The 24,754-nt window shown below is 47.4% G+C and overlaps 1 protein-coding gene across 1 annotated transcript in view; it reads right to left on the bottom strand.

Annotated features, from left to right (window-relative positions):
- The window catches only part of NOL6 (nucleolar protein 6), a 398,079-nt gene extending 388,360 nt beyond the window's left edge, over positions 1-9,719 (bottom strand). Inside the window, exon 1 of the mRNA XM_086960307.1 lies at positions 9,565-9,719. Within this exon, the coding sequence (XP_086816433.1) occupies positions 9,565-9,603 (39 nt within the window). The 5' untranslated portion in view covers positions 9,604-9,719. The remainder of the gene's footprint in view (positions 1-9,564) is intronic.
- Between the last annotated feature and the right edge of the window lie 15,035 nt (positions 9,720-24,754).

The raw sequence follows: 24,754 nt of genomic DNA, 5'->3' as shown, positions 1-24,754 counted from the left end.
TCTGGAACGTGTGGTTGTGTATTTATTGCCATGGCGAAATGCACGTGTACAACAAGACGTTTGGCTTTTCCTGCCTTACTAAAAGAGACAGCACGTGTTTTAAAGTTAATATTTATAATTTTCCATGCTCCCTTCGAAACAAAGAAGAATGTCGGGAACGCCCCCGTGTCTGTAGTCCTTGCTTGCTAGAAAAACATATAAATCCATAACATAGTGAGGGGGTGTCCTTTGGGAGTTAGTAATAAGGACTAAGGTTAATATTTCCACATTCTACGCAACATCGGAGGCTTCCACATGTGCCCGTTTCCTAGTGCTGTTGTTCTACCTTCGGTGCTTAGTCAAGAGATAAGAATGCAGATATTTTGAGCGGACATCTCACCAGCCTGTTGCATTCTCAGTCGTGGGTCTCTCCAGAAGAAGCGGCAGAGGCCTTGGACTATGTCAATGACAGGCTGGCAAAAAAGACGCCAATCTATGCACCCGCCATTAACTTACCTTACTAAAAGAGACAGCACGTGTTTTAAAGTTAATATTTATCATTTTCCATGCTCCCTTCGAAACAAAGAAGACGTGTGCATGAGTATCACAATATGGCTGCCGCCTGTAACGCACCAGATACAGTGACTTTCATCATTTTCTTTTACAGAGAGCATCTTGTGACAGCCTCGTTCACAGTTCCATCATTAACTTTCCAAATAGACACAAGGTGCAGTCAGAGCGTCTCTTCCGTTTCTTTATAAGGTTTAGTCCCGGCAATAGATTAGCATGGTAGCAAAACTGTTCCTCCGTTCATGTGTACTGGTAAGACGGTTAGACAAGAAAACAGTAAGGTGTGCCTCATCTGGAACCAAGAATCCGCTCCAATCACCGGTCAGCCCGTGCAAGCCCAGAAGCAGCGAGGTCCATCCATCTTTTGCAATCTGCAGGAGCCGCTCGTCCGAGGGGATCTTCCAATGCACCACCCAACCCTAACCCGAGAACTAAAGGTGAGAAATCCCCAATGACCTACCGAAGTTTTGAAATTCTAGGCGTGGCAGCAGACAAAGAAGATTGACTATGCTGCCTGCCTCTACCCGAAAAATGACCTCTTAACTAGCGATAAATAAAGGATTTATATGCTGAGGCTGCTCAGCCCATTTTGCAAATATGTGCTTAAAAGCCAAGAGCTTTCCGTATTGGTGGTGCACGCAGCAGGCCCGACTAGTCAACTCCAGATCCCTAGCCAAAAGACTACTGTGTGTAAATCATTTAAGTAAAGGGTCTGGTTTTCCCTCAAACAAACACTGGCCACTAAAAGGATGTTCAGCACCTGGGTGTGGACGTTCCCTGTCAAGCCTTTAGATCTCATCTACGCATATCAGCTTCAAGCCAACACAATGGCCCGGTTGCAGCATCAACCACATCCAGATAAGTCTGCATGGCTCTTTCGCCACTTCAATACCAAGAAATCTCAGATGTGACTTCGCAAATAGTCATGTAAACTGAAGACCACCGTGGAGGGTAACTTCCACAACCCTTTTGCACTCTAGGTCCTCGGATGCAGAGCATTACATGATCTTAACAACAGACTGCCTCATACAAACACCTTGGTCACCAGAATATCCAGTCTCTTAGCCTACCTGTTAGGAAGAACATAGAAAGAAAAATACTTTGCTTTTACTTGGCAGAAGGTGCCTGACCAACCAAACTTTGTAGTGTAGAACAGAAAGACTGGAAGGGCACATCAGAGGGATCTGAGGCAACGTCCTCCGCATCTCCCGGGGTTCCCTCCAGGCCACGGGAGCCCCGCGGGCGCCGCCATACTTTTTGCCGTCTTCCTTCTTCCCCCGGGCTGCCGGGGGCAGGCACTTCCGGCCGGCCGCGCTAGGATTGGCCGGCCGGCCAGTCACGGGGCGGGAAACGGGGGAGGAGAGACGCAGAAGTGCCAGCAATGCCGGAACAGATTCGGGGGCGTTCCCGGCTTTCGCCTGACGTCGCGTGACGTCGGCAAAAGCCAAAGAATGTCGGGAACGCCCCCGTGTCTGGTCCGGCATTGACGGACAGGCCCCTCATCCAATGGCTAGGCTCCATTTACGGAGCCAGCCAATGAATGACGAGGGCCGACCCAAAGCACACTACAGTTCTCATCAGGTTTTCGCCTGCGCGAAAAAGATGCGCAGAGCGCATCTTTTTGGCGAGGCAAAACCTAACAAGCATTTACAATGCAACGGTTTCGCCTTTGGAAAAGTTAGAGCTATTGGCATTGTAAATGACAACATTTTTATTTATGTGTTGGCTTTGAAAACATAAATAAATGGCATTGTCATTTACAAAGCCAATAGCCTAATCTCTCTCAAATGCTACACCTATTGCATTTGACCCACACACACACACACAAAACTGGATCACAAGAAGGGAACAGAGGCACACACAAAACCGGGTCACAAGCAGGCAACAAGGGCACACACAAAACCGGGTCACAAGCAGGCAACAGAGGCACACACAAAACCGGGTCACAAGCAGGCAACAGAGGCACACACAAAACCGGGTCACAAGCAGGCAACAGAGGCACACACAAAACCAGGTCACAAGCAGGCAACAGAGGCACACACTAAACCGGGTCGCAAGTAGGCAACAGAGGCTCACATTTTACTAGCAAGCTCGCCTTGGAAGAAAAGTTATTCACACAGCTTGGAAATGTGCAAGGTGGGGGCCCCAGTTCATACCACGCGCCCCCTTCCAACTTTGAATAAACTCTCTACAGATCCTCAGTTTATCTCACATTTTTGGGAACTGTGTTTTAACTCTGTCCTACTGCATGTACTTCCTTTCATCATCTCTACGCCACCTCCCCCACACGAACCTCCCATTCACCTGTAACCACTTCATTTGCTTATACTTTTCCACCGTCAATATTTCAACAGCTGTACACCTCCTTCGCACCTTTTCCCAATTGGCACATATTGGACGATCCAGATGTGTGTTCTGCAGAGGGGCCACGGTTTGGATGTGCACGTGATGTGACCTGAACACACTTACGACCCACTAACAATAACTGTAACCCACCAGGGCTGCCTTCAGCCTCAACTTCAGAGTTCTCAGTCATGCTCTGTCATATACACCCGTCCGCAACTTTAACTCACTCAAAAACTTAGAGGTGAATCGGTTCACAGTATGCACTACAAAAGAGTCATATAATGTAGGAATAAATACGGAAACACAACATCTGGGGAAAGCAAATTCTCTTAGGGAATGCATGATGAAGTAAAACGTGAAATGTAAAAATGGACTGCATGGCCGACATGGATTACCATAAGTATTTGTGCAGTTATCGCTCAGGAGGAGTAGATCAGTGTGTTTCCCTGTAAAGTTATGGACACACCTAAGGGGACTGGTAGTGACCCGTTTCAAAGTCCGTTTTTAATTACCCCCAGGTATGAGCCCCGGCAGGACTCGCTCCACTTAAAGCCTCATCCACTCTATCAAACGCCACTGACAGATCAAGAAGGTTGTTTATGGATGCAATTTTGAAGTGCAGACGGGTAGTGTAATGGCTGGCAAGAAAAATGGTAGTCACAGTTCGGTGAGCATAGGAAGTTGAGATTGAACCCAGTGCGGATACAAGGTCCAGGCAACTATCTCAATGTGACATTTTGCTGCCCGGTGCCTCTACAACCACAGCAACAGTTTGCTAACTTTTCGTGAGCACACATACATATCCTGTCTACAGCCAAACGCCTCTCATACATGTTTAATATTGCTATAGACACCAAATCTACGCCTGTACTTCACTGTTCGAAAGGCACCATAGCTTTGTGAATAAAGGGCTTGTTGCTGTCACTGGCATCCTCAGCCTTTCATCCTTCTGAGGATGATAACTGGAATATCTAGCACAGACAGCTGTGACACCTATTGAATGCAACGCTATTAAAAGCCTAACTTTGATAGAAAATGCCACATAAACATTGTACCACGCGCACACAAACACCAGTGCCTGCATACAACACACAGAGCCAGGAAATATGAGACACATAGATAGACCTACAGAAGAAATGATTTGCACTTCAGCATTTGAGTGCCCTCCTTCCTCGAGTAGGTAAGGTTTGCTCAATGTATATAATGTAATCATGGTGTGAGGGCAAAGACAGCGCTGAAGGCCTTACATGGACTGCCGTGTTGCAACAAGCATGCAATTTGGCAGACCGGCAATGGCTTCCGGCTCTTATCTGTCAACAACATTTGAGTAACTATGTAAACAAGGCAGGGCGCCCATGCGGTAGCTGCACACTGTCCTCCCATGCCGCATAGTCTGAGAAACCCTAGAATTGGGATTCCTCCTGTCAGAGGGTGTCGGCACCCCCCGTCCAGTCACGTGGGCATGAGGCACTGTGGCGCACTTTTAAAAGCGGCGTCAGCGCCCCACCCTGACCGTACGATTACACTGGGCAGCAAAGTTTATATTGTTTCACACTGATTGTGAGTAGAGCGCTTAGAGGCGCATTAATGGACACCGTGAGCTACTCTAGCAAAATGTTAACGCGAATTACAGAAAGATGAACATGGCGCTTTGACAGCTCTTCACATACAAGACGCATATTCCAGTCAGCGCACAGCGCTGCGAGGCCATACCAATATATGTGCTTTACAAATACGAGCAAAAAGACAACATCGCCTCACAAACCGATGCAGTAAGCAACTGAGAAGTTTCTTTCATTGACAAACCTATAAATTCATAAATTTCAGATGGTGGCAGAGTCAGGACGCTATTTTAGCACAATCGACTTTTAAAAATAGGCCTGAAAGAGGATGACTTATTTATCACGATTTTAGGTACCCGGGACAAAATCAGTTGTTGGACTTGGATTGCTTTCATTCATTAATATAGAGACATTCTCTATCTGCTGCTCGGTTAATAATAATTGCTTTTCATGAAGTTGCAGTGCTCTCGGAGATCGGAGCCGCCGCGCTCCCATTGGCTGAAGGAGCCGAGCCCCCTTGCTAACGCCGCGACGGGATTGGCCCGTACGCCGCGGCGTCATCATTGTTGCCGTGCTGTGGTTGGCCGAGGACTGAAGCGTCATCGCCGATCTGTCCCGGGAGCCGCACTGCCATAGGCTGACTCCCGGGTGTGGAGAGAGGCTCGCCCCGAACGCCGCGACAGGATTGGTGCCCGTCCTCGGGACCTCTGGGAGTGCTGCGCATCACCGCCGGACCCGGGGAAGAGTGACCCGACCTCGCCGTGGGAGTTTGCGAGGTGCCCCAGCCCCCGGCCTGCCTGTCTCTGCTCGGAGCGCCGAGCTAGCTCCCCGCCGCTCCCCAAGGAACCGAGAGCGGGCGGAGAGCTGCTGAGACTGGCCGGGGCTGAGACGAGTGCGCTCTGATCAGCGCGGTGCGCCTAAAGTAATCGGGGGTGCAAGGCTGTGCGAAGCGGCCCGAAGAGGAGTCCCCAGCATTCTGGTGAGGCGCATTTGCAGCGCTAGGGCCCCTGGCTTTGTGGGCTGATTCTGTTGGGCTAATTTACCGGCTGGCATTGCTTGATTTACCTCATTTGAAGAGCTTAATAGTAGAGATAATCGGTGGTACACGGGGGGGCGGGAGAGGAAAGGACGGCGGGAGGGGGGCTGGAGAGGACACAGGGGGCGGGAGAGGACACGAACGGCGGGAGGGAGGCGGGAAACGTGGGGACGGCGGGAGGAGGGACACAAGGCAGGACAGCAGCAAGCACGGCCCGGCCGGACCAGACTCGGGGGCGTTCCCGGCGTCGCGTGACGTCGGCAAAAGCCAAAGAATCTCGGGAACGCCCCCGTGTCTGGTCCGGCATTGATGGACAGGCCCCTCGTCCAATGGCTAGGCTCCATTTATGGAGCTAGCCAATGGGACGGGGGGGCGTGTTCCATAGTGCTTACTGTACTCAATAGATTTCTCTGGAGGAGGAGCCTAACGGCTCCTTTCTCCAGCGAAACCTAAAAAGGGGTAAGAGAGGGCTGAAACTACCTCGCCATAGTATTCGTCTGCATCGACTAGAAGGGATCCATAAATACCTTATCATATGATCTGCCTGAATTGGCGCAATGAGGGCTGCGATTGCCAAAAAAGCTGGAATTGCTACATAAAAGCCACCTGAGGTGTGTTCATCTGTTCTGCCGGGAGGCTGCACAAACTAGTGATGCTGATTGCGCTTAACTTTCTCCCTCATCCGCAACAACAAAAAAGAGCAAGTATAGCATGTCGAAGGGCATTCTTTGTACTGTATCTATGACATTGTATGTGTATAGCATGCATTCATCGTACACAAATATGCACTAGATAACATGCGAATGTTATTATGCAAAATGTTACTAAAATGAGAACTTTTTTTCTTTTAAGTATGGCATGCAGTCATGCCAGTACTGTAACACACTGGCAAGAGCATAAGAACTTGACCTGGATTCTGCTCACAACAAGTGACTGATTGCGCATTTGAACCTGTAGTGAATGTTATCTACACCTCAGCCTAATTCATGCCTCTAATAAAGACTGTTGGAGGACTATTTCAAATTGGGTCACTTATACGGGAATAGAACAATCAGTATAAGAGGGGTGTAGCACTTACAAGCGGAGAAGAATCGTGAAGAGGAGAAACAACCTGTTTTAGAAAATTGGATTTTATAGTTCTTACTTATGTATATGAGTAAAGTTTGTTTATTTTACAAAAAAATAAAAACAAGCACAGGGATGGCCACTGAGTTATGCTGGTCGGTATCTCTTGGTTGACTGTTGAGTTCTAAGCTCTTGTCTCCTGCCACCATCAACCCCACCCGCCCCCCCCCCCCCCATTTCACCACCACTCCCTGAAAAGCCTGTGACTGCTTGCCCCATCTACCCTGACAGTCAAGTGCAGTAAGAATTGTACTTGGCCAGGTTTGCAGAGCCACAGTAGGCAGGGCCCCAGGGCACTACCTCAACCACTATGAAAGGCCACCTCAAACCCCTCCCGGAATAGGTCTTGCACCATCTACTAATCTCCCATTGTTCAATGTGGAATTCCTCTGCCTCCCATGACTTCTTCCTTGTGCCTTTTATCTCCAACACAATTAACACAGATGGTGTAGACTTAGTTTCTGCAACGCTGTGTTTGTGGCTGATATGCCTTGCTTTAAAATAGGGCTATACCATGGTATTCCATGTAAGTGTTTCTCAAGAGATAAATCACTTGCAGTTGTTAAGCATGACAGCACTGAGAGACATATTGTTTCAAATAATTATCTGCATCCGACAATTATTCTAAATTCCATTTACCACTGCCCGGAACGAATATATGAAGGCTATCCTCTCCGCCAAAGCTGCCCATTTCTCTTCACGCATCCTTAACTCTAACAACAGATCGAAAGACATATTTTCCATACTGAATGAGCTGACTAGCTTAAATAGAGTCTGCCTTAGGACCACCCCACCCAAACCCTTTGTGAATCGCTCAATGACGATTTTATTGAGAAAATCTCGTCCATTAAAGCCAGTATTTCGAAACTCCCCAACACGATTGTTCTCGCCACGCTCAATAACAACTTTCCCCCTATCACTCCAGAGACATTTCAAGAGCTCCTTGCTAAAGTTAAATCCGGTGCCCCCTCAGACAACTGTCCTCCTCACATACTAAAATTTTGTTTCTCCGCTCTCCCAGATCCGGGCCTGCACTTTCCTGAATCACTCCTTATCATCCGGCCAAGTCCCCTCAGCGTTCAAGGAAGCGACTGTTGTGCCGCTTCTGAAGAAACCTGGGGCTGACCCCACATGCATGTTAAACTACCGCCCCATATCCCTACTTCCCTACCTAGCAAAGGTGATGAGGCACATGTAGCCAGATGTTTATCAAACTTTCTGGAGGAGTCCAACTATCTCGAGCCCCATCAGGCAGGCTTTCGGCCTGTGCACTCCACGGAAGCTGTCGTACTCACCGTACTGGACACACTTCGCAACTGTGCTGATAATAATTCCTCCCAGGCCCTGGTGCTCCTGGATCTCTCGGCCGCGTTCGACACGGTCGATCACACCATCTTGATCGACCGTGTCGGCCAGGCCGGTATCCAGGGCACAGCGGCCAGTTGGCTAAGATCCTTCCTGGAGAACAGATCCCAGGCCGTTCATCTTGGTTATCTGGTAGCCCCTAAACAGAGAATTACCTGCGGTGTTCCACAGGTCTCCTCCCTGTCCCCCCATCTGTTCAACATCTACATCTTCCCCTTAATTCAGTCCCTCAGAGACAGGAAGGTGACGGTCTTCAACTATGCAGATGACTTACAACTGCTCCTTACGATCGATAACACAGAGAGCTCAATTACCAGCTTTCAATCTACCATGAGGTTCATCCAATCTTGGATGGACCAAAACCATCTTAAACTAAACCCTGGTAAGACTGAGTTGGTACTCACAGGGGACAGTCATAAGCACTGGGGTCCACATTACTGGCCTTCAGAGATGGGCTCAGCACCTTCTCCCTCACCTTCGGCAAAAACACTTGGGGTCACACTAAACAGCGACCTCTCGTTGAAATCACAAGTGGGCCTTGTGGTCTCCAAGTGCTTTTTCCAACTCAGGAAAATAAGAAAGATACGTCGCCTCCGTACACCAGAGGCACTCTGCCTTCCTCTACAGCGCCATGAAACCAATCGGTGTAAGTGCGCTCTATAAATCATTTTTAACATTTAACAAGGCATGTGAACAATCTGTTCAAGAGTAATAACTTAGGGGTGGGTGTACTATGGGCGCTCTCAATTCTATTCACTACCTCAGTAGTCTCTGTACATGCTGAAAACTCCTTCACACTCTGGCTCAGTCCTAACTCAACACTTTCTATCTGTACCACCACACCAGTGTGTGGCTCTACCTCCTCAACAGCTTCTCAGTCTGTACCTTCTAAACAATCTTACTCAGTTCAGCACCGAGGATCTGTACACGCTGGGGCTCTGGCTCTTTAAGGCGTTAGCACTCTAGTTTTCCGCTTCCCCAACAGTCTCTGGCTCTGTATGGTCTCAGCAATCTTGCTCTATTCCTCCTCCTCAGTCTCTGTTGAGGAGTTACAGTCAGATACTGCACTGAAGGTAAAGGTTCTCAGACCGTACAAACATAGAGCTCTAGTTCTGTACCTCCTGGCTACCTTAGTACTGTACCTCCTCTGCAATCTTCACCACCTTACCTCTGTACCGCCCCAAATGCCCCGGCTCTATACCTGTTCAACACTTATCTCTCTCTACACAGCGGGTGCCTTGGATCTACGCCTCAACCCTCGGCTTCTGTACCTCCTCTACAATCTGCTTATATGCCTCTCTGTGCCTTCTCATCACACCCTGGCTCTGCACTCACACTCTGTAAAGACCCATCAATCGGACTATCTAGCTCTCCTTTACTTTCGGCTACGTAGTTACGCTAATTTTTTACATCATGTGCACAGATACCCGGCACCTGTTTCACCGTCACCCACTACCCGACGTGCTCGGACATCCATCAGGACCAAAACACTGTACAGACCCTGCACTATGAACATCGTGTGTGCAGCGATGCCAACTCAGCACTCAAGATCTACACTTTATCAGCCCTCAGACACTGTACCTTCCGGGCACCGAGTGGCTGCTCGGCTTTCCTCTTCATTTTGGTGCTGGAAGTTTCTCTGCTACTCGTCTGTGCGCTGTTCCTGCCTGCACAGCGCACTTACACATGTGAGAGCCACACTACCATGCTGCTAGTATAACCCCGCCTCCCCTGCCAGAATTCCCACCCATCACAGGGGCTGGGGAAATATACTGTAGTTTGATTCGTTAATGCTAGTCTAAACTTAGCTCTCCATTGGCTAACAGGTTCTTCCGTGGGCGGGCAAACGTGTGTGTGTGTCCCGTAGTAGTTTTTCCTTCAGTTTACACCCTCTTTCTCACTATAACAAGCCATCGAGAAAGAAAACGGCACTTAATAACAACGTGGTGCTTATATGGAGTAATGTGATTAAGGATGCGGCCATCTTGTAAGGTCAAATTTGTTACGTACAGCCTCTGGTCCCAGAAGGATTATTAGCGATATTTAAACCATAAATCCTGAAAATGTAATGGTACATATTGTATTAAAACATCATTAAAGGCCTTATTTAACAATTATGAAACTGAAGGTTGAAAAAGGCTATGGAAATTCTTATAATGTTATGGAGAACATCACTGGTTGATTTTTAAACAATTTACTTCTGACATATAGCTACTGAATCTAATATACTCCTACAGACATCTATAATTCTGTGGTACAGGAAGATGCTAATAATCTATTTTCATTATTTGATATTTTTTTTATTAGCTGTTTTCCGCAATAGGCATCTGATGATGGGGAATGCAGTTAGGGGTAAATTGGGATAAAAGGATTCACATTTTTAAATGTAACATTTTTAGGCTGAGGGGTACAAGGTTGGAGGAAATAATTCTCAGTTTTACTTATTATTGAGACCGGAATGCTTCTGTGTGTGTTCCCCTGCCCACTTGCCTATCTGGTATCCTAAACTTCATTGTGGCTCTAGCCTACTTGCCAATAATCCAGATTCATGCATGAGACTCCCGATTTTTTAAGCAAAAAAATCATAGTAGCGGAGTTTCACAGGTCCAAGCTTGATGTGTGTAGCAAATTAGCAGTCCTGATCAATAGTATTCACTCTAATGTACACCCACTGCATCCTCTGGCAAGGATTGGCTGTAGCGTCCTGCTACAATAATTACAGACACTTGTAGTTATCTTAACGGGAGCTTTATTACACACTTCTTACTCCTACCCTGTCCCTACTCTAACTGCCCTCATCCTGTACTGACCCCTCCTCTTCCCCTCAGCCCACCTAGCTCCGCCCACCCCAGCTACTAGACTGTCAACTGTATTACATCTCCCCCTTTCTTAACAAAATGAGCTTAATGTCTTCAGTGTTCGCAATTCTTCAATCCACCACACTGGTCGGCGGACAGTCTGTTCTTCAAACCTCAGTAGTGTCGAATCAGTGGTGGGCTTGGCTTTGGTCAATCTTTCTGTTGTCTGGATCAGAGCACTCTTGACCACGTTGCGTTTGAACTGTTTACTCTCACACTCCGCACTCCTCATGTTTCCTTCCTGCGGTGTAACTGTTGGTTCAGATGCTCGATCTCTTTCATGAGTGGATAATGTTCGGGTCCTCTTCTGAGCATCAGCATCTACTTTTACTTCCTTTTGTCTTGTCCGGTCGAGGGCAACAATGCTCTCCACTCCAGGGTCATGCATCCCAGACAGTACGGTGTGGCTCGATAACTCATTCACGGCCTCGGGTTGTCTGGCGAGCTCGTGGGCTATCTGTGCATGGGCATTTTTCTCCCTCATCTGATGATCTCTCTCTGCTGACATGTCCAGTTTTCTTTGCGGAGTGGATGGCTGGTCCCTTCCCGTCTGGTGATTAAGGTCCAGTGTCTCTGTTTTCCTTTTGTAGGTCCTTTGAGTCAGCCTCGCAGACCCCTTCAGGGGTGACGGTGTCTGATCTATGTCCAGATATACTAGTGACTGACATGACAGGTTGTCTTGTGGCGTGACTGAGTATTCAGAGTCCTTATTGTGTGACGTGTTGCTCTTGACGTGAAGGATGTCCTTTGGTTCCATGGTGCGTTTGGGTGGTTGACGCCATGACTGTTGTCGGGACCATGACTCGGTCAACTCACGGGATTGAACAGACGAGCCCTCTGGGTCAGAGAAGTCTCTTGTCGACTTCCAGGATCGGACAGACGTGCTCTCTGAACCAGAGGAGTTCCTGGCCATAGACGTGCTTTCTGGGTCAGAGAAGTCTTTTGTCAACTTCCAGGATCGAACGGACGCGCTCTCTGAATCAGAGGAGTTCCTGGCCATACTCCTTTTGAAGCGTTCCTTTGAGGGTGTGTCGGGTAATGGATGTCTGAAATGAGTGGGCCGTGACACGTTGTTCGTTGACTCAGGGTTATCTTTAAAACGATTCTCCGGGCGCCTTCGTCGACTTGTCTTTGGCATTGTTTCATTTGAGAAGTTGCTCAACAACCACGTGCTTGTTCTTTGTGTTTGCTCTTGAGATTTTTCATCTTTGCCTTTCTCACATGTCAACGACGTCTTCTCAGTTTCTTCATTGTCCCCGGTGTCATTGATGCGTTGGTCTTTTCCTGTTCGTTGTTGGGGAGAGTCAGTTCGTCTTATGCGACCTATTTCTTCTTCCCACTTATTTGGTGCTCAGATACCCATGATGTGGGTGTGATGTGTTCTCCTGCTGGATGATGTTCCCTCAGACTCATCTTCACAACTTGACGAAGAGTGTTCTTGCGCCAACTTCCAGTTGTGACCATTTTGAGCTCTCCTTCTATAATTTGTCTTCCTTACTCTCTTGTTGTGTAAGTTGCCATCTTGTCCAGGGGTGCGATCTGTCCCACTTGACGCTCCCCCCTCGTCCGATTTTGAATGACACCTTGAGGGTGAAGAACTCCTTGGGGTTGTCCTTTGACTGCTTGACTCGGAGTATTCCTTGTCACTGTGTCTCTCCCGTTGGTCAGACTATGAATGACACCTTGAGGGTGAAGAACTCCTTGAGGTTGTCCTTTGTCTGTCACTGTCCCGTTGGTCAGACTTTGAATGACACCTTGAGGGTGAAGAACTCCTTGAGGTTGTCCTTTGTCTGTCACTGTGTCTCTCCCGTTGTCTTTTCATTGGTCTGCCTTCCCTCTCTCTCCTTTTTGTTTTGTCTGTTTTCCGAGTTTCATCTGTCCAGGCAGCTTGATAATTTGCCTTCAGATTCGGGTCCTTTGATCTGTCTCTTGCCTTGACGTGCATTCCAATTTCAGCCTTCCTGATGATTTCTTCTAGCGACCACTTTCCTCGCAAGATCTTGAGCTTTGTGTCGGGGTTTGCGCAGCCTTCAATTATCCGGAGTCGAACTGCGTCCTCATTTGTAAAGGTGTTGAAGTGGAAGCCTTGTACCAGGTTTTGCAATCGAGAGATGAAAGTTGGCAATGGTTCACCTGGTTCCTGCCGAGCTGTGTTGAAAGCGATGCGCTCTTGATCCACTTCCGCGTGCGCGGAGAGACGGGCACATAGCTTCTCTTGGAGTCTTTTATAGATTTCTGTGTCTTCTTTGGAAAATGTTTCGATTGGGCATCGGCCCTCTGGACCCACCAAATGGAGGAGCAGCATTAGACATTTCCTCTCTCTTTGTTCACCATTGGCGTCCAGGAAATCACCCAATGTCGCCAGCCATTGGTTCCATTTGAGACACAGACTCCAGGTGTCCGTCTGCACCCCTGGGGGTGGTACTTCAATGCAGGGAGTGAACCGTTGTGTTACCTCTTCCCCCGCCATGAGAGGAGGATTTTGATGGATCATATTTGCAGGGCACGGGCTGTTCACTCGTCGTCTCGTTTTCGTAGTTGATCTTCTTTAGTCGAAACCTGCGGTCTGATCATGTGCTGGGACGTTGGTAATGTTTTGCGATCATCACAGTCTGTGCCAGTGATCACGTGGAGTTTGTGCGTTCCGAAGTGTCCACTTGTTGTAGTTACCTGGCTCTTGCATGCATCAGTGCTCGTTTCTTTTCTTCACTTGCGTTGGCCAGTGTTTGTTGCATCACCTTTGTAGGTGCTCGTGCTGGTTTGTTGTTTCTCGCCAATGTTTGTTTGCTCGCTTTTCAAATGCTTGTTTGTTTCTTTTCGCCACTGCTTGTTGGTTTCTTTGCCAATGTTTGTTTGGATTTCGCCACTGCTTGTTTGGCCTTCACCAATGCTTGTTTGATCTTCGCCAGTGCTTGTTTGGTCTTCGCCAATGCTTGTTTTGGTGTTTGCCAATGCTTGTTTGGTTTTCGCTAATGCTTGTTTCTATTATGTTCGCCAATGCTTGTTTGGTTTTCGCCAGTGCTTGTTTGGCCTTCACCAATGCCTGTTTTCTTCCTTGGCCACGATTCGCCCAATGCTTGCTGATCTGCATGTATCAGTGCTTGTGTCTCTTTGCATGGACCAATGCTTGTCTCTTTGCATGTACCAATGCTTGTTTACTCTTCGCCAATACTTGTCTTTGCATGTGCCAATGCTTGCTTGTTTGCATGTGTCAATGCTTGTCTATTTGCATGTACCAATGCTCGTTCCTTTGCATGTGCCAATGCTTGTATGCTCTTCGCCAGTGCTTGTTTATCTCCGTTTGCCAATGCTTGTTTGTCTTTTCTTGCCTGACTTCAAAATGGCCGCTCATTGAAAGCTAAGGGGTTTGTCCTGACGAGCGCCTGACTTAAAGATGGCCGCCGTCACTGCAGTCACACACGAGGCTTTCTCCTGATTCATGCACTGCTAGCTCACTCTGGACTCACCGGCCGGCGTCCTCGGGGGCAGCACACATCAAGGCTCACTTTTCTTCGACCACCACAGCTACCAGGTGAGGTTGGGGTGGGCTCCCGCCTTACTTTCTACGTTCCCGCTCTTCTTCTCCGCTGGCATGCCAAACCTCACGCATTGGGCGTGAGGTTTTCCGACCTCCGACGGCACCCGGGGTCCGTTTCCAGCGCACTCAGCAGCGCTTGTCACTGGGCTCTCGGGGACAGCGTCCACGATGTCGGGAGATCCTGGGCTCAATCCGAGGTGCTGGACAGGGTCGGAGTGGGCTCCCGACTCCTGTTCTTTTGGGATGCCAAGTTGCACGCATCCAGCGTGACGCGCGCTTCCAGCGCGAACAGCTTTCCTTTCCGGCGCGTTTCAACGCTCGATCCAGTGGCTCCCTCTGGGCTCCCACAGTCACTGGGGGGGGAGCAGGGTCACCGGCTGCTGACCTCTCTTCTCAGGTGGCAGCACTACCAGGCAGCAGATGCTTTACTCGATGCTGCAGGGGACAGGGCACTCCGATTGGGTTCTGCAGGCTATGATCATGCCTATCCCATCCTCGTCGCCAGCTGTAGCGTCCTGCTACAATAATTACAGACACTTGTAGTTATCTTAAGGGGAGCTTTATTACACACTTCTTACTCCTACCCTGTCCCTACTCTAACTGCCCTCATCCTGTACTGACCCCTCCTCTTCCCCTCAGCCCACCTAGCTCCGCCCACCCCAGCTACTAGACTGTCAACTGTATTACAGTGGCCAGATGCTTAAACTAATGCGCATGTTGTAAAGAGAAGGACACAGGAGATGGAACGGATTGACGTTTATTAAGATTCCAAACAAAGGCTCACAAGAAGCCAGAAGAAATGAGGAAGCACTCCGGACAGAGCGGAACGGCATCTGCCGGGCACCTTGGGTGACGTCACATAAGTACTCTCCGAACACTCGGAGATGACACTTAGTGACGTGTTACAGTAAACATAAAAAACATATTCCGTTTGTACAACAGACGGTATGAAATAGATAGTACATTCTCAACAGCGCACTAGACCGCTAGGGGTCTTACGCCCATATAGCATCCTTGTGTGCGTGTTCCCATTATTGAGATGGTGGGCAAGGGGCCCATACCATACATGGGGTATCTACTGCGAAGCAGGCACCCCGTCACACTGGCAACAACGGTGGAATGCCCCCGCACACATCCTGAAGCCACTGCACAGTGAGTGGAATGCTGACAGAACGACCCGCGGTTGCAAAGAACCAGCCCCTGCCTTCCTGCAGGCCCCGCCTCCATAGCTGCCAAGGTTTAAGATTGCTTATGAGTGACATTTTCATTACTTCAGTGTAATTATTAGTTATATTACACGACTATGAGTGACACTTCCTTCTTGCGTGCATAAGTCAAGGAAGGAAGACAAGAGAAACTTTTAAATATCAGAAATTACACCCATTTGAGCAACTGAAACTTTAAGAGATCTCAAAACTGCTGCAAAGCACCAAAAAACAATGCTGTCAAGTTTGCGGACTGCTTAAGTGTGACATTTTGGTGGAATTATACGATTATGCGGCTGCAGTGATTTTCGCATAATTGCAGATTTGACGCATTTGCCACATAATCCATCATCTGCTCCATAATCTGCTGATTTAACAAAAAAAAATAGTTTCTTGATCAAACATTTCAAAAGTTAGTAAAAACACGGGGACATCTCTTGCCATGCAGTAGAACGCCTTTTGCAAAGGTTGACTGGTGGTCATCTTCATATACCTTATTGTTATATTTGGGTGTTAACCCGTTCCATGCTCCCGTCGGCCGTTGACCAATGGGAGCACTACCTCGCAGGTGCTGCTGTCGGCCTACAGCCGATAAAGCCCCGCCCACTGCGGTTAAGGCGTTAAACTAGTACTAATGCGGCACAACTAATGCCCAAACACTGTTAACAAGCTTAAAAATTAAAAAATAATGAAGTCTTACTATCACAAAATGTGCCGCATAATGCCATATAATTTGTCTTTTATTGCCACATAATTTGCTCAACCCTGCTGCATAATTTGACCCTCCCCTTCTGCATGATTCCAGTGGCCCTGCGTATGAGTGACATTCTACTGTCAAATGAGCGACTCTCTGAGTGATAGTTTCTTGCAGTAAATTCAAGCAGTAATTAACCATTGATAAGATCTGTAAAAGGGCTACTGATCTTCAAAGTTTTGATCACTCCTGTTCTCTCTTCACACTGCTTTTATCTGCAGTTTTTTCACAGTTAGCCACCTGTTGGCTCTTTTTTTTCCACATCTTTTTTAAATCCTTCATCTGCATATCTTGCGTCATCTCTTTCCTCATCCTCACTTGTTTTTCACTGCGTCCTGCATGCAGTACTTGTATGGCCTCCATCATCACATACCCACCCACTCTCTCTTTCCTCACCTTTAAACACACAATTTTCTTTGTATGCAATCGATATTTATACATCACTCCTTCACACACTTTTATATAAAATAGAAATCACAATTGGCATATATGTGAACATTTCCCTGCTGAGAGGCCAAGGGTTGGATACTCTAAACACCTTTAATTGACCCCCAGACAGCCACTTTGGGAATCTCTCTATGCCTTCTGCCTCAGCCACACAGCTCTCTATCATGCTCCATAATAAGCATTTACCCATAAGCTTGAACTTTCTCAGGAACCTATAACGAGCCAACAGAATGAACTGTAGAAGAGGCCTATCTGTTTCATAAAGATACTACAGAAACATCATCATATGGAAAATGCAAATACTTTTAGGGAATGTAAGATAAAGTAAAAAATGTTTTAAGAGTTTGGATTTCCTAATAATGCGTCCCTCTATGAAACATAGGTCGAAAAACGTTCCCAAGTGCGAATCGATGCATGTTTTACTTCTCTGTCACACCAATCCCAATGCTGTGTGGTGAGAGTAGCAGGGGGCTGTCTGAAACATGTGAGTGGCTCCATTACCTCGAGACAGCCAATGTCCCTTGTCTTTGCCTACAGTAACTGGGTTTGCAAAGCAGGTTGAGCGCACAGTGGCAGGTCTTGGCAGAGGCGATCTGTCTGAGACATGTCCCGGAGGTAGCGCTGTGTATAACTCTGCCACACACCTACACAACAGCATACAGGTTAGCGCAAGTGATGTGAGCTTGAGCTCAGCAGCATGAAAAATAACATTACGGATTTAAACAATATCTAACAAATGCAAAATTATGGAGTGCAATATAAAGTGAAACGTGGGATTAGTGCTGAATTAGTTTGCCCTGAGGCAGGTTGCTGCTGGTGGATTCAGTTCCGGCTTTGACCTGCTCTCTCCCAGGAAGCCAAAGCGTGCGGAGGTCCAACCCCACCATCATGTCACTGACCAGGTAGAATAATAAATTAACGCACTGGTGCCAGATCCATCGAGTGAGGCTGAGTGGGCTTGGCGCTTAATAGTTTATGATTTAGGAAGACCCCAGAGAGGCTCAATAAAGCCTTCTGCAGCCAGTAGAATGAAAAGGTGGCACATGTGCATATCTGAAGGGTGGGCCGGGCACCACAACACAATTTGTTTTGACCGCGCAGCGCCAAAACAATGTGTCTTATTGGAGTCTTAGACTTCGCTGGAATCACCATGGCAAGGTGTGAGGGCCTCAGCTGCAGGATTTTAAGCTGTAAATAGGACAGGAATTGCCACACAGGCTGATTTTATTTGCCAGGGAGCACTTCTCATAATCCCCCAGTGTGTCTGGGAGCTATGTAAATGTGTGACTAATGCATGTTAGTGCAGTGATGCGGCCACCTGTACCAAAATGCGTTAGTCTAAAGCCTTATACGTGGTACTTGGCAGGGCTGCGCCTCTGGTTCACGAGGAGCCGCAGTGGCCCGACCGCGCCAGCACGGAAGCCGAAGTGCCATTCCAGCCATCACTGTGCCTCCCTTCAAGAGGCAAAAATCAAACCGTGCTTCAATGCCACCCGCAGAGCGGGAAGACAACGACCACTCCTGGACAACCTGTCAGCAAAGCCCCGCCCGTCACCAGTGGAGCCTGCAGTGAGTAAAGGCCTAAGCTATGAGCCTACCTGCCACTCATCAGCACACATGCTCCCCAGCTGAAGCAACGCTGGCTGAAGATCAACCTGGAGTACGCCATCGCCCGACAAAGATGCATGAGCCCACGCCAGGCTGACAGAGAGAAAGCGAGCAGGCAAGCAAGCATTGGCTCACATAAGTCTTCAGAGAAGGAAAAAAAAAGCTCAAGACAGAGCAAAGTTTGGTATACACTGATAACTAACCAAGAGAGTGCCCAACCTCATAACACACAGTGGAATTTTCCCAAAGGCCACACGTCACAGCCCGCCATGGCCGGTGAGGTGAATGCAGCTCAACCCCTGCAGCATATGCCAACCCACAACATGCACTCACAGGAGGAGTGTCACCACCATTCAGTCAACTTGCAGACCCGGTGACAGCCTCTCCTCAATGGAAGACGTGGATAGTAAAGCTCAATAACTATTTCATTACCATGCGAGAAACGGATGTCGCCATTAAAAGATCCTTGTTACTCCACCATGCGGGGGAAGAAATATATAAATTTTTCGAACAACTGCCTAACACTGGCTGAGCCACAGACTATGAGGCAGCTGTGAGAGCGCTTAATGCTCATTTTGACCCGCAATTGAACCCTCAACTTCAAGAGATTTCAATTACGGCAAGCCCACTAGCGAGAAGAAGAGTCGATCGATGTGTTTACAGAAGACTACGTGAAGTGGCGAGTACCTGCACAGCAGGGGCATAACACAGACACCCGCAGCCCCCCGCGGTGCGGGGGGCCCGAGCTGCAGGGGGCCCCCACAGCACTGTACTCAGTCTCAAGCCTGAGAGTTCCGGATTAGATCCGGAGCAGGGGCCCCTCTGTGTACCTTGCAGGGGGGCGGCGGGACCCTTCAACTTTCCTTACGCCTCTGGATGCAATAGCTAATAAATGACGGTCTCCAGATGTGATATTAACTATACAATTCTGCTGGATTGGGAGTCTGCTCCACCAATCAATCGAAAATAAGCGTGCTAATTTATTTGTTTTGTTGTTCTTGTATATTGTACATACAGTTTTATTGCTCTTTAGGAATTGGAGAACATTTTACTGATGTCCTTGTCATGCGCAACAACCCTAAAGAGAATTGGATTCTAGGAGCAGCAGAAATTACATCACTAGGTTGGCACCTTGTCCCACCTTTAGCACCTCAACAGTTTATTCTTTGTTGCAAATGTATTGGGCAAATGGCAAACAGTGGAAACTACAGGTGGTGAACAGGGCTCTCAGGGCAGAGTTCACTTTCTTTTCTTCCAGTTACCTTCATGGCCCATCAGACAAGAGGTAACAAAGGAAGTGCAAAGAGTGCAATAGGGCAAGCATGGGGTGGCTATCCATGGTCACCACTCACTGGCATCCATGTTCGAATTTGAGTTTTTCTGATTGCCATGACGCTTCTCCCACGTGCAGCTTCGCCTCTTAAAGCCCTGTAAGGCTGGGTAGAGTACAAGCACTGCCCTACATGTCCAAGTATGATCTTTAGTAATTATATTGCAATCTCCTACAAAAGGCACTAACTGCACAAAGGGAATATTTATAGAGGACTGAGACTCATCATACTGAAACGAAGGAAAATAAATGGATGAACCAGTCACCCCTGACATGTCCAGCTTATTTGCTTCTTTAATAGTCTTTTTCTTTGAAACTGTGAATCCTACTTCAGCCACACCACATTTGGATATGTTTATGACGACTAAATCAGTGGCGTAGCCTGGGTGCCTGGGGCTCTAATGTAAGAAAAGAACGAGCATTGACAAAGCAGGGGACCGTTTCCCCTTTGCAAATCAGTTACCACCTCAACTTGGGAATCAGTAACTGATTAATGGCTTGAGGACAGAATGGTCGTTGCCCGCCATTGATACATACAATACCAACAATGGAAGGAATGCACCTTACACGCCCATTCCCAAATTGCAATTTGGGGGGAGCCAATTTTGAGATTTGGAAAAACGTTTCTGAATCGAAAAATGGGGTTAGGACACTTGAAAAGGTTTTTTTTTAATAGTAAACACTGGGTATGTATGAATTCCAATGTCTGTGATCAATAACACTCCTAGTACATCAGCTCTAAAATCTCTGCATGAGCCCACCTTAAGTTTTGTTTAATACTCATGAACCTGTCTCGTTGCTGTAGCCCTGGGCCTGCTTGCAGAACACCCCCTGCAGCAGCCCCAGCATCAGCTCTTCCCATCCTATGCTTCCAGGCCTCGTTTCTGCAGCACTGCTCACAACTTGGCCTGGGTCAGCCTGTCAGGCCAGCACAGGACTGGAGGGATGTTCAACAGCGTTCAGCACTGTGGGGCCCTGGCAGCCTGAACCCTGGCCAGAGCTGCCTTAGCACAGGGGCAGATACTGCAGCCTTACTCCCACGCTTCACATAGCAGCAGGCGAACCCCTGAGCCCTGGCATCAGGCCCAGGCAAGGGTGCTATGATGGTCCATAGGGCGAAGAGCTCTACAAGGCCCAGTGCCTCGCAGGAACCCAGTCTGGACCAGTGAAAGCAACTCAAAGCCATTCTCAAGGGATCTTGTATGTTTTAATGTAATACAACCTAGACAAAAAAGAAGCAGTCTTAACATTCATTTGGAAGTGCTTTAAAAATGATCATTTGCGTGAAAATTTGATTTTAATTTATACCAATAAGCCTGCTTCACAACATTCTACACTTAGTGTATTATATGGAAAGTTTCTGTTTAAAATGATGTATTTTTTTTCTACTCTTCCCCCCTAATTTACTTAAGGTATTCCAGGACATGAATACAGTTTCTCTTACATGTTGATGAGGCACGATTGCTTGAACCTTAGGACCAACTAGTTAACACCGTCCCAAAACGCAGAACACACAAGAACCCAACACCATTCTAAACGCATGAGGCCTCCCAAAAGTAACTGGACACTACCCCTGCAATGATTGCAGTGTGTGTCACTTAACCACCCACACCAAAACTCTAACCCTAGAACCCAATAAAGTGTGGACACAACGCAGCCACACCAACTGCAATTCACGGAATGTGATCTACCTCCTCACCTGCTCCTGTGGTCTCCGCTATATCGGCATGACCACCCGCAAAATACGCACCAGGGTCACTGAGCACAGAAGCACCATTAGGTGCAAGAAAAACATCAGTAAATTAACCGAGCACTTCATCACCCATGGCCATACCCCCAATGACCTCACATGGACAGTCATCGAACAAATCCCTGAGCAGGCATTAGACAATGAGAGAAGACTGATGAGCAAAGAACAGCGTTGGATCTACCGCCTCTCCTCACATACTAATGGCCTGAACGATGTGATCCCTTGGAACTCGGTCACATGCTGACGTAAACCTCTACACAGAGGCCTTTATTAGTACCCATTCCTCCTACCTCCAATCAACCCAGTTGACCTATGGACTCCCACTCAACTAAGGCTACCTCTCCTAATCGTACCCAACTCACATTGGGTTGTGACAAGTTGCCATACCCAGCCATAGTCTCTCACTCCTATGGCACTCTGTGATGATCCATTGCACTATGCCCCAGAAATGCATCTAACCAATTACTGATCACTATCTCCTTGAAATTCCAAGCCCGCACTATTGATAGTGGCAGATTGCATACTACTACAAGGGTTCCCCCGTTCAACATGGCACATGCCCTGCCGTGTTAGACCCGCACCCGTACATGCGCTAATAACTAGTGTCTCACCTCCGCTCATGCGCAATAGACACAAACAGACCGGCGCATGCGCTAGAAACTAGTCTCTTTCCACCGCCCATGAGCAGACAGCTAGGGACACACCCGTGGAAGTCTTTCTACTCTTACTCCCCGCTACAGGTGCTGATAGTTAATCCAATTAGCAAGCATATAAAAACGAGCAAGAAACTCCTGCTCTTTCTACCGGAGTACGAGGATGGTGCAACAGGTACAAGGCAGGCTCTGACCAGGAAAGCTGTGAGTATGACAACCTCCAAGCAACAATCTTTGGGTAAGCGCTTTTCCCTCCTTACAGGTCTCTAACTCCCAGTGGCCAACATTATTTCCCTACAGGGTCAACCCCTTACCGCTTCACTCCTGGAAGCATTGGCTGCAAAATCTAAGCGTAAGAATGTTTACTTACGCCCCATCACACTTTGTACCTCATGCATATGTGTGACACTCGTGTTTTAGCGACACCACCCCCAATTATTTGTGATTCTCACAATAATGGTACCACCAGTGCCATTACACTTTTGCCGACTGTAGTCTACCCACTGTGCACTGTAGATTCGGCATTCTATGTATATGACTATGTGGCGAAGACGCCAATTTGACTCTCCTTTTCTTACATGTTTTGTCTATGTCTTCAATGTTGTAGGTGCAGGCATATATGAGAAGGGCATCCCCTCTCACACTTAGAGAAACACCTTAGTGAGTGTAACACATAGCCTGGATTACACTCCTTTTTAATCTGCACTACACTTTAACTTAAAAAGGTCCTGAGGAAAGCCAGATTTAATTTAAGGCACTGGCTGAAACATGTCGACCAACTGATGGATGTAGGGGGTAATAACTTGCCTCCCTTAAACATCCCCAAGCCTTATTTTAACCGCTGACGGGTGCTCAGTTATTAAAATTGAATTTACCCTCGGGTACTGGGACCCTTGCCAAGCCGTTTTAACTCACACTTCACTTTACACCTCACACTCTCAGTAATAATACCAGCTCCGCTGTAATCAGGTGTCGCAGCATACCCGGGACACATTAGGTGTCACTGGGTGGGCCCGATGATGAAGCATGCCACCAACCAGGTTGGTGGGTGAGGGCTTCATGAACTCACCAACGAGGTGCCCTTGACAAATCTAATCAGAGTCCTAACATTACTGGTCATATTTAAGCTAGTCTCTTTTGATAACATATATAAACTACGGGGACTCGGACTAGCTTTCTAGTCCTCTCTCTCTCTCTTGATACGCGCTTGCTTGAACCTTAGACATTATACTTTTTGAACGTGCTGAATTGCTAGTGATGGATGGGACAGCGCAAAAAAGGACATGTCACTGCATGGAGTATGCTGCGAATGCACATTGTTTGCTATTCGACCTAAATTTTTGCATACATTGCCCAATATCTGTAATTCTTTGTTTATGCATATACACAATTATTGTCAAATCCAATAGGCTTGGCTTATAGCTGAAAATCAAAGCCAGGCGTTTTGGATTTGCTAATACTGCTCCACTCCCTTCTCATGATGAAACCCTGTGCACAACCACAGCTACATGAAAGCGACAAACACTTTTGTATGATTTGGTGTGTGAATAGTTATGCAAGAACACACACGTACTCAAGCAAATACTCATACACTTACCCCCATACACAGGAACACACACACTCTTTTGATCATACACTTACACACACACACTCTTTTGATAATTCTCTCACATACACTCATACTCTTGATCATTCTCTTTTTTACACACACACTCTGGATCAATCTCTCTATTACACATACACAAACTATTTTGATCATTCTCTATCTCTCTCTCTCACACACACACACTCTTGTTCATTCTCTCTTTCTCACACATTCACACATACTCTTTTAATAATTCTCTCTCTTCCTCTCTCACACACACTCTCGATCATTCTCTCTTTTTCTCTCTCACACACACAATGTTTTGTTCATTCTCTCTTTCTCACACACACTTTTGTTCATTCTCTCTCTTTCTCACACACTCACACAAACTCCGTTGATCATTCTCTCTCTTTCTCACACACACAATCTCTCATTCACAGGTGCACCCGTATTCATTCTTGGATGCTTTCTCTTCCTTCACCTTTCCTCTTTCCCTTTTCCTCTCCCACTCTTACTCCTCTTTCACTCACAAACCCCTGACACAGAAAAAGACACACCAGTAAGTGTGTGTGTTCTTTTATGCAGACGGTACTTACATTTCCATTGCTTTAAAATAAATGAACCTACCGACTGCAGATTCTCACTTGAACACACTTCCCGGCCAAAGTGATTGTGAATTCTTTTAGTGCACAGTCTGTTCTAATACTGTCAAGCAGAAAGTTGATTCCAATGATATTCTGGGGAATGTACAGGAGGTGATTTTGATGGTGAGTGGAGCAAACACCTGTGTGACTTGTGATTGGTTGTTTTCTTATTGGTAATCGTACATTACCGCACTGCGCTGCACTGCAGAGGGCGTCATTCACAACGCTAAAATTACACTTGTGTGTAACTTTACAACTTTTCAGTATTTCAGTTTTACGACTTCCTAATCCCAATACTTATGTGCGCAAAGTTGTCAACACGTGGAGAGCCACAAGCAAGCTGGGGGTACATGCGGGTAGATGGCATTTACCCACTCTTTCCACAATGTGGACCCGTCC

Source organism: Lissotriton vulgaris, chromosome 3_1 (genome assembly GCF_964263255.1).
Source record: "Lissotriton vulgaris chromosome 3_1, aLisVul1.2, whole genome shotgun sequence".
Lineage (NCBI taxonomy): Eukaryota > Metazoa > Chordata > Amphibia > Caudata > Salamandridae > Lissotriton > Lissotriton vulgaris.
The sequence above is the reverse complement of the archived record's forward strand: the minus strand, read 5'-3'. Positions and strand labels throughout refer to the sequence as shown.